Source organism: Carassius auratus, unplaced genomic scaffold (genome assembly GCF_003368295.1).
Source record: "Carassius auratus strain Wakin unplaced genomic scaffold, ASM336829v1 scaf_tig00026137, whole genome shotgun sequence".
Lineage (NCBI taxonomy): Eukaryota > Metazoa > Chordata > Actinopteri > Cypriniformes > Cyprinidae > Carassius > Carassius auratus.
In genome coordinates, this window is record NW_020525492.1 from 8,763 (window position 1) to 19,699 (window position 10,937).

The 10,937-nt window shown below is 38.2% G+C and overlaps 1 protein-coding gene across 1 annotated transcript; it reads left to right on the forward strand.

Annotated features, from left to right (window-relative positions):
• Nucleotides 1-5,197: 5,197 nt before the first annotated feature.
• Nucleotides 5,198-10,932, forward strand: LOC113078627 (uncharacterized; the record flags this gene model as incomplete). Its single annotated transcript, XM_026250947.1, has 15 exons — nucleotides 5,198-5,249; nucleotides 6,069-6,311; nucleotides 7,066-7,296; nucleotides 7,476-7,670; nucleotides 7,848-7,970; nucleotides 8,062-8,184; nucleotides 8,453-8,620; nucleotides 8,796-8,981; nucleotides 9,159-9,281; nucleotides 9,363-9,485; nucleotides 9,650-9,817; nucleotides 9,994-10,179; nucleotides 10,357-10,479; nucleotides 10,565-10,687; nucleotides 10,853-10,932. Coding segments are annotated over exons 1-15 (2,232 nt in total), but the record flags the coding sequence as incomplete, so codon positions are not given.
• Nucleotides 10,933-10,937: the final 5 nt, after the last annotated feature.

Below are 10,937 nucleotides of genomic sequence, written 5' to 3' on the forward strand. Positions count from 1 at the left end.
TGAGATCAATGCGCCGACAGCTCGACCTCGAGCGTGTTCAGAATGTAAATCAGACAGAAGCTCCTCAAATCACTTACAGAGCTCTTATGATGATGTCTTTAGACATTTATCGACTCATTTACCAATGCCTAATAATTTAACTCCAATAATTCATCGACCAAGAACGTCTTATTAATACCTCGACGACCCCTGAAACACTGTTGCATGCTGGTATTGAGTTTTGCACATGCAAACACCGCTCATATTTTCTCCAATATCTCAGGAGTGGCTGGTTTACTCATGAAAGCATCCACTTCTTGAATATTGTGCACGTGTTGGTGCAACAGAGCCATGAAAATAAATCTTTACAGACGAAATCCGATAACATCTGCCAATATCTGTCCAGAGACAGACACGGGTCGAGGTCAGGGAACGGTCTGGAAAACATGTGCTAATAACTGTAATCATGCACTGCTGCTAATGCATGACATGGCAATTAGCATTATTATTTTTAATAACAGGTCATTCAACCAAACTTGATTTTATCCATGGTGAATTAAATGGAAAATTAAAATCATTTCGGTAATTTTATTTCATTTTGAAGAGAGATTATGAAAAATCATTCACAATAAAACTAGGAAAATGAATCATGTTTGACTATGTCAACTTTAAATTGATTTTAAATAATCAATATCAAACAGCAAAAACAAACAAACAATGACAACTGAACCAGAAAACTTTAACATATTTTAATGTAATAATATTTATATTCTAAATATTATTTGCATCATTTACTTGGACTTAGTTTTACCCATTATTAATTATTTGGATTGTTAAAAATGTATATATAAAGGTATTTGATGTATCAGGGATTGATGACATCATCAGAAAATGAAAATTGTTTCAATAACTGGATTTTATTTGATTTTAAAGATAGATAAGACCAGGATTATGAATAATGTCTGGATTCTTGTTGACATTAAATTGACTTTAATTATGCATGGTTTTCATCTGAATTTTTTGTAGAGAGATTATGAAGACCTTTTTCATCTCGACTCGGGATACAATCTGAAACGAGGCCTTGCAGTCTCGAAAAATAAACCGAAACATAACTAATCTGTGCGCATCATTTAACAATTCCTTATAATATGTGAAGTAAATATGGATCAGGAGCAACTCCACTCATTTCTGGCCACCGCTGTGATTGTGAAACCAAAAGCCAAGACTTCCCTCTTCTGGTGAAGACAGACAACAGCACAAGATCACACACACACACACACACACACACACACTCTATTGAGATGCCTGCCACAATCTGTCAGGACATGATGGATGCTCTGAGGCCGAATCAGCTGCGTTACAAATCTCTCTCTACACACACACACACACACACACACAGTCGTAGCGCTCCAGACGAGTCGTCTTATTCCCGCTGTGTGACAGAAGGGTAAGCAGTGCAGATTTCGGCCAGTGAAGCAGTTTGTGTGTGGGCCGTCGCCTCAGAAGAGAGAAACTACAGACACACTCCAGTTCAGTTTCTTCAAGTGAAGGAGTTTAAGTGTTTTCTGCATTCAGTCCTCACGAGTCAAAGTATTCTCACTGTAAACAACAGCTGTTTCAAACACTGTCAAGAGTCCACGATTAGAGAGAAGTGTGAAACACTCTTACATTCAACACACACTCTCTGAAAACAAGTGCTACTAAATATCACAATGAAAAAGTGTCAAATAAAGTACTGCATAAAATCAAACTCTCTCTCTCTCTGTATATATACAGTATATCTATGTATATTTATATGTGTGGATTAGAAAACAAATGAAGATTAAATGTTTTCTCAAGTCTTAGAATAGACTTTACTTCCTTCAAAACAATGCAAGGAACTATGAAGACAATTTTCACTTGTGGAAAAAATATTTTTAAGCATGACAATCATTATTCGTTAACAATAATGCAAGACAGTCCATAAAAATCCTCACAGAATAATTTTAACATCTGCATTGTTTCTCGTATCAATGAGAAATTAAACTGTAAAAATGATTTGATATATTAATATAGAATTATATTTTAAACATGGAAGACATTTTTACATATTTAAATTGAATATATATATATATATATATATATATATATATATATATATATATATATATATATATATAAATTATATATAATATAATAATACATTTAAAAATGTTTTAAAAATGGAAATACAAACTTACTCCATAAAATTAAATTAAATTTGTTTGTTTTCCCAAGATTCTTAAGTTTTATGAAAATAATGTATGTAGAATATAGGCTTTATTTTCTTTCTTTTGAGAGAGAGAGAGAGAGAGAGAGAGAGAGAGTGTGTGTGTGTGTGTGTGTGTGTGTGAGAGAGAGGCAGAGAAAGAGAGAGTGTGTGTGTGTGAGTGTGTACGTGTTTGTGTGTGTGCACGTGTGTGTGTGTGTGGTTGTGTACGTGTGTGTGTGTGTGTGAGTGTGTACGTGTTTGTGTGTGTGCGTGTGTGTGTGAGTGTGGTTGTGTACGTGTTTGTGTGTGTGTGTGTGTGTGTGTGTGAGTGGTTGTGTACGTGTTTGTGTGTATGTGTGTGTGTGTGTGTGTGAGTGTGTACGTGTTTGTGTGTGTGTGTGAGAGAGAGAGAGAGAGAGAAAGAGTGTGTGTGTGAGAGAGAGAGAGAGAAAGAGAGAGTATGTGTGAGTGTGTGTGTGTGTGAGTGTGTACGTGTTTGTGTGTGTGCGTGTGTGTGCGCGTGTGTGTGAGTGTGGTTGTGTACGTGTTTGTGTGTGTGTGTGTGTGAGTGGTTGTGTACGTGTTTGTGTGTGTGCGTGTGTGTGCCCGTGTGTGTGAGTTCGGTTGTGTACGTGTTTGTGTGTGTGAGTGGTTGTGTATGTGTCTGTGTGTGTGCGTGTGTGTGCCCGTGTGTGTGAGTTCGGTTGTGTACGTGTTTGTGTGTGTGAGTGGTTGTGTATGTGTTTGTGTGTGTGCGTGTGTGTGCACGTGTGTGTGAGTGTGGTCGTGTACGTGTTTGTGTGTGTGTGTGTGTGTGTGTGAGTGGTTGTGTACGTGTTTGTGTGTATGTGTGTGTGTGTGAGTGTGTACGTGTTTGTGTGTGTGTGAGAGAGAGAGAGAAAGAGAGAGTATGTGTGAGTGTGTGTGTGTGTGAGTGTGTACGTGTTTGTGTGTGTGCGCGTATGTGTGAGTGTGGTTGTGTACGTGTTTGTGTGTGTGTGTGTGTGTGTGTGAGTGGTTGTGTACGTGTCTGTGTGTGTGCGTGTGTGTGCCCGTGTGTGTGAGTTCGGTTGTGTACGTGTTTGTGTGTGTGAGTGGTTGTGTACGTGTTTGTGTGTGTGTGTGTGTGTGAGTGTGTACGTGTTTGTGTGTGTGTGTGTGAGTGTGTTTGTGTGTGCGTGTGAGTGTACGTGTTTGTGTGTGTGCGTGTGAGTGTACGTGTTTGTGTGTGTGTGTGTGAGTGTGTTTGTGTGTGCGTGTGAGTGTACGTGTTTGTGTGTGTGCGTGTGAGTGTACGTGTTTGTGTGTGTGTGTGTGAGTGTGTTTGTGTGTGCGTGTGAGTGTACGTGTTTGTGTGTGTGCGTGTGAGTGTACGTGTTTGTGTGTGTGCGTGTGAGTGTACGTGTTTGTGTGTGTGCGTGTGAGTGTACGTGTTTGTGTGTGTGTGTGTGTGTGTGTGTTTGTGTGTGCGTGTGAGTGTACGTGTTTGTGTGTTTGTGTGTGTGTGTGTGTGTGTACATGTTTGTGTGTGCGTGTGAGTGTACGTGTTTGTGTGTGTGTGTGTGTGTACGTGTTTGTGTGTGTGTGTGTGTGTGTCAAAGTTAAACATGCACTCTTTCTCTCTCAGTACATCACGGCTCGTGTCAAACTCTGATGCTCACACTCTGATGTTCAAGCGCGTCTGTCTCTCTGTGTTTGCTGCTTGAGCGGGTGGAAGTGTGTCTGTGACACTTCACCACATCACTACACTCCAAAACACACGCAGAAGAAAGGACATCACTGAGAACTCCTTCTTTCATCCTCCATCATCATCGGTTCCTGCACGTCAAACATTTCATTCCAGTGTGTTTATGCCTCCTTTATCTTCTAAACATTTACTGGCTAAACTAAGTAGCTACTGTATGTTAAAGATTATACTTAAAAAAATAAGCAAACTGTTCATTTAGATATTCCTTGTGTTTAAAACCATATACAAAGACCAGAATAAGACACTTGATGGTAGAAAAACAACATGACAGGTAACTTCTGAACAGCTCACATATTCTAGACATTTCCTTATTGCTTAATATCTCTTTATCTCTGAATTTGTTAGAAAGCAAACCCGATTAAATGTTTTCTCAAGTCTATATTTGACTGTCTTCAAAACTTCAAAGAAAGTGAAGCCAATTTGCACTTCTGGAAAAGACTTTGAAACACATTATAATTATTAGGCGTTGACAATAATGCAAGACAGTCCATAAATATCCACACAAGATCACTTTAACATCTACATTTTTTGGGGTCATAGAAATTTTACAAATGTATATTAAACTTAATAATGCAAAAAAATATTTTTTCAATAAAAGTTTTCAGTAAAACGTTACTCTGGAGTATATGAGAGACCTCAACTTGACCCCAAACATTTCTCATCCGCTCCACATTCACTTTCTGCTGGATGGCAACTAATGACTCTGTGTCTCCCGAGGAACTGTAAGAGAAACATTAAATTGAAATATATGAGAACTCTATTTAGAGGAAGTTTTATGTTTTTTTCCCGCTAGTAAATGAATTATCAGAACATCTCTGTGCAGTAAAGTGATCGAGGTCATAAATGTACCGACGCTAATATCAGCTGAACTGGATCGAGTGTCAGAGAATCAGGATCAAAGAGCAGATGTTTTATCAGTGTCTAAGAGACAAAGGCAGATGAAAAGATTAAAGGTGCACGTCAACCTCTGAACCAGGTTATTATCCGAGGTAATTAAAGGCGACTCCAGTGTGCATAGGATCCTTATTGTGTGAGGTGAGTCAAACGCTCAGTGTTAGTCATTCTCACAGCGCTGAAGAAACTATTGATCTACTTTTATCATAACAGAAGCGATCATAGGTAGCATTTAATGTGTTGTTATTGTGTTTATGTGTGGGATCATACAAACTGCAAACTGTTTGTTAGAAATCGTGTGTAGTGTTTGACAAGCCACTTGTAAAATAGTTTTCCCATATTTTTCCAGCGATCATCTCAGGATGTTCAAGATCTTGCTACTCCTGTTTGCCGTGGCTGGTGAGATTAATCTGCATTTCTTGTCTTATTTTATATTTTTTTAATATTCTGGATGATTTTAAACATGATTTTAGCTATTTAAAATATTAAAACTTGTAAGATAATGCTTACATGTTTTTTTTTTTTACATTATATCTTACCAGGGTCATCATTTTTGGCCAAAATAATACGTTTTGTTATTATGATTTTAATTTCATGAATATGGGTTTGAAATCACTTTCAGTCTTAGAAGGTTTCAGAAAATATTTTCTGTATTTATTGATATCTTAATAATGTGTTTGAATTATCTGTCTGCTTTCTAAAAGCAATTCCAGAATGTAATTAAAGTTGATATAGTGATGTTAAAAGGAAAAACAATATACAAAAGGCATCTTTTATTAGTATTTTTTTAGCATGGTTTATTTTTTCTAAGATAATAGTTTTATAATATATTCATAATATGGAATAACTTTCAAACAGTCTAAGAAGGTTTCAAATATGTATATTATCACATTGGTAGATGTAGTATGGCATTTTGTGTTTACTGTTTACTAGTGTAAAGGTTTGGTTTTCCTCATTACTTTAATGTAGTTCTGAACTTTGACCTTTATCAGGGTTGAACCACGTCTGCTTCTTCTTTGGAACATGAGCACATTTTATCTGCTTGATAAAATATGTGATTAGCTGTTCAACAACTGAGATAGAGACGAGTAATAAATCAGTTTTTATGGCTTGTGAAGAAAAGCTGCGCTATTGGGTTAAGTCAGACTATATGAAAATATATTTGGCATGTTTAATAAGAAATAAGCTGCAGGTTTGATGTTCATAATGTGTTTGCAGGTCTCCATGCAAGACCACTGCACCGATTCCCAAATGGTAAATTAAAACAAATTGGGCCACAAATGGTCCAAGATGAACACAGGGACAGCTCAGTTCTGAAGCACGTGAACAATGATGTAAAACCCCCAGTTCCAGCTGAGTTCTGCAGACAGGGAACAGAACCTTCCAGACGCTTCCTGATGGACCTGAACACTGGGATGCTCAAGCGTGGAGCTGGTGAAACCAACAGAAAAGGTTCAGGATGTGTGCAAAGTCATTTTCTTAAATATCGATACACATTAATAGTTTTTGAACCATAACACTTTACGCTTTGTTGTAATCATAAAAAGGGTCTTCTAAGAGTTCATAAACTTAAGGTATTGTTGCAAACCCATGTAAAGGTCTCCACCAAGTTTCATTGGATAAAGCAAAACTTTACCCCTTTTACAATACAATTTAAGCATCTCCACAGATTGCCTTTAAAAAGTGGAAAACATATATAACACTAACTGATGCCATCGGCATACAGAAGAAGTATAGAGCTGTAAATTAGTGGAGTGCATCGTTCATTAGGACTTATGATGAAAAATGTTTTGAGCTTTTGAAAACTTTGGTATTTTGGAGAATCAGAGCAGTTTGAAACATTTTTGCAAATCTAGAAGAAAAACATTAGATTAGTCTCTTTTTTTTTTTCAAGAGAAGCATTATGTCAGAGCAGAAGTCTCAAATTGATCTTTTTTAGATAATTGATCTATGGTTACTAAGAAAAGACACCAATAATCTCACATCTATCTCCTCTAGAGTTTTGGATCTCAGCAACTCATGATATTAGTTTTTTTTCAAAAAAGAAACACGTTGGAACCATGAAACCTCAGCAAAAGTTTCCAATTCCTGTTGCTTAATCTTACATTGGAACTCTTCTAATGCACCAAAATAAACTGTAATATAAAAGGTTTTTTTTTTTTTCATATTACCTTGCACATTAATGACTGCATTTGTTGTGATGTTTCCTCTCCAGTGGATGAGTTCAAACAAGGCACTGAGAAGCAGCTGCACATCCAGCAAGAGCTCAGAATGCGTCCCATGATGAGATCGCAGTACAGCGCTCAGAGCGAAAAACACGAGCAGAGAGCAATCCCTGCCGAGGTGTACCGAAAAGGCACTGAACCTTCCAGAAATGTCCTGGTGGACCTGAACACCGGTCTGCTCAAGGAACACATGAACAAGTTGGACAGGAGAGTTGTGGGCTGTAAGTCTCACTTTCTAATTGAGATTGTCCATTGGTCTACAAGCTAGAGTAGCAATAAGCCAATGCCAATCAACATAAACCATCCAATGTAAAGTCTAATTGGTCTTTTTAGCAGGGAATTTGGGCTTCTCTGCAATCATTTACCAGTCTGGACAAATGTTTTTTGTCACCTTCTTTAGCAGCTAAATTGGAAGTTGTTTCTGAACATGAGGACATAAGAAGCCAAGACTCTTCTGAACATAAGGAGAACCACAAAGCAGTTCCCATTGAGAGCCGTAGACAGGGAACAGAACCTTCCAGACGCATCCTGATTGACCCGAGCACTGGGATGCCCAAGGAGGAACTCACTGAAATGAACAGAAGAGTTTCTGGCTGTAAGTCTGCAAAATAATTAGCATTATAGATTTTACTGCTGCTTTGCTTTTTCAAAACTTCTACGTATTGTATGTAAGGTCAACATGAACATGCAAAACTGCAAGGTACAAATCAAGGATACGAGTGACGTTGAATAGATTTTGGATACCATTAATAGTGTGTTATTTTCTCCATAGTCTACAATCCAGCGCCTATTGGGAAGAGGCAAGGAACAGAACCTTCCAGACGCTTCCTGATGGACATGGACAGTGGGATGCTCAAGCATGTAGTTGGCGAAATGAACAGAAGAGTTTCTGGCTGTATGTCTGCAAAGCCATTTTTTATATATATATCATTGATATAATATAGTATTTTGGTCCTATACTTAATCAGTTTTTGTTTTCTCCACAGTCTACAATCCTCCACCTTATGAGATGAGGAAGGGAACCCAGAATTCTCACGCCACTCTGGTGGATCCCAGAACTGGACAACTGCTGGCTTCTCTAAAAGAGCTGCAGAGAAGCACATCACCATGTGAGTGCTTCAAAAAAATGATATCAACCATGTTCTAAGACTTGAAAGTTATTAAAAATACCTACAATGCATGCACTTTGGAATATGATAGGGATTCATCAATCATTTCAATTCTGTCATAATTTCTTACCATCTTAAATGGTTTTGTTTCTTGTGTTCAACAGAAAAGCTATTCAGCTGAACTTTCAAGCACTGAAGAAACTTAACTTTTTGAGTAAACTATCCTTTTAAATGCTATGTTTTTCTCTGTTTTCGTTTTCATCTACAGTGGATGAGTTCAGACAAGGCACCGAGTACCACCCATACGTCCTACAGGAGCTCAGAGTGTGTACGCTGCAGAAACAATGCAATGAACCTTCCAGAAACCTCCTGATGGACATGAACGCTGGTCTATTCAAAACACACAGGAATGGGATGGACAGGAGAGTAGGGGGCTGTAAGTCTCACTTTCTAATGGAGATTGTCCATTGATTGCTCAGCTACAGAAGTGACAAACCAATACTAACTGATACAAAACACCAAAATAAATAAATAAATATACTGGAATTTTTACCAGAGAATTTAGTTTTCCCATACCAGTCTGATTTAATGTTTTCTTTCACCTTCATTAGCAGCTAAATGGGAAGTGGTTTCTGAGCATGAGGACATAAGAAGTCAAGACTCTTCTGAGAACCACAAAGCAGTTCCCGTTGAGAGCCGTAGACAGGGAACAGAACCTTCCAGACGCTTCCTGATTGACCCGAGCACTGGGATGCCCAAGGAGGAACTCACTGAAATGAACAGAAGAGTTTCTGGCTGTAAGTCTGCAAAATAATTAGCATTATAGATTTTAGTGCTGCTTTGCTTTTTCAAAACCTCTACGTATTGTATGTAAGGTCAACACAAACATTCAAAACTGCAAGGTACAAATCAAGTATACCAGTGACATTGAATAGATTTTGGATCCCATTAATAGTGTGTTATCTTCTCCATAGTCTACAATCCAGCACCTATTGGGAAGAGGCAAGGAACAGAACCTTCCAGACGCTTCCTGATGGACATGGACAGTGGGATGCTCAAGCATGTAGTTGGCGAAATGAACAGAAGAGTTTCTGGCTGTATGTCTGCAAATAAAAAAAAAATCAATTAAATTTAATATATTTTGGGCTATACTTAATCAGTTTTTGTTTTCTCCACAGTCTACAATCCTCCACCCTATGAGATGAGGAAGGGAACCCAGAATTCTCACGCCACTCTGGTGGATCCCAGAACTGGACAACTGCTGGCTTCTCTAAAAGAGCTGCAGAGAAGCACATCACCATGTGAGTGCTTCAAAACATGATATCAACCATGTTCTAAGACTTGAAAGTTAATACACTACTTGTATTTTGTGATATAATAAAGATTCCTCAAAAATATGAATTCACACAATTTTTACCATCTTAAATTAGCCTTTTTCTGCTTTCTGTGTTTCTTTCCTTTACAGTGGATGAGTTCAGACAAGGCACTGAATACCAGCCATACGTCCTACAGGAGCTCAGAGTGTGTACGCTGCAGAAACAATGCAATGAACCTTCCAGAAACCTCCTGATGGACATGAACGCTGGTCTACTCAAAACACACAGGAATGGGATGGACAGGAGAGTAGGGGGCTGTAAGTCTCACTTTCTAATGGAGATTGTACATGTTTTCTCAGCTACAGAAGTGAACAAACTAGTACTAACTGACATAAAACACCAAATAAATAAATATAATATATTGCACTTTTTTTACAGAGAATTTAGTTTTCCTATACCAGTCTGATCTAATGTTTTCTTTCGCCTTCATTAGCAGCTAAATGGAAAGTGGTTTCTGAGCATGAGGACATAAGAAGTCAAGACTCTTCTGAGAACCACAAAGCATTTCCCGTTGAGAGCCGTAGACAGGGAACAGAACCTTCCAGACGCATCCTGATTGACCCGAGCACTGGGATGCCCAAGGAGGAACTCACTGAAATGAACAGAAGAGTTTCTGGCTGTAAGTCTGCAAAATAATTAGCATTATAGATTTTACTGCTGCTTTGCTTTTTCAAAACTTCTACGTATTGTATGTAAGGTCAACATGAACATGCAAAACTGCAAGGTACAAATCAAGGATACGAGTGACATTGATTAGATTTTGGATCCCATTAATAGTGTGTTATCTTCTCCATAGTCTACAATCCAGCACCTATTGGGAAGAGGCAAGGAACAGAACCTTCCAGACGCTTCCTGATGGACATGGACAGTGGGATGCTCAAGCATGTAGTTGGCGAAATGAACAGAAGAGTTTCTGGCTGTATGTCTGCAAAGCCATTTTTTTTATATCATTGCATATAATATATTTTGGAACTATACTTAATCAGTTTTTGTTTTCTCCACAGTCTACAATCCTCCACCTTATGAGATGAGGAAGGGAACCCAGAATTCTCACGCCACTCTGGTGGATCCCAGAACTGGACAACTGCTGGCTTCTCTAAAAGAGCTGCAGAGGAGCACATCACCATGTGAGTGCTTCAAAACATGATATCAACCATGTTCTAAGACTTGAAAGTTAATACACTACTTGCATTTTGTGATATAATAAAGATTCCTCGAAAAATATGAATTCACGCAATTTTTACCATCTTAAATTTGCCTTTTTCTGCTTTCTGTGTTTCTTTCCTTTACAGTGGATGAGTTCAGACAAGGCACTGAGTACCAGCCATACGTCCTACAGGAGCTCAGAGTGTGTACGCTGCAGAAACAATGCAATGA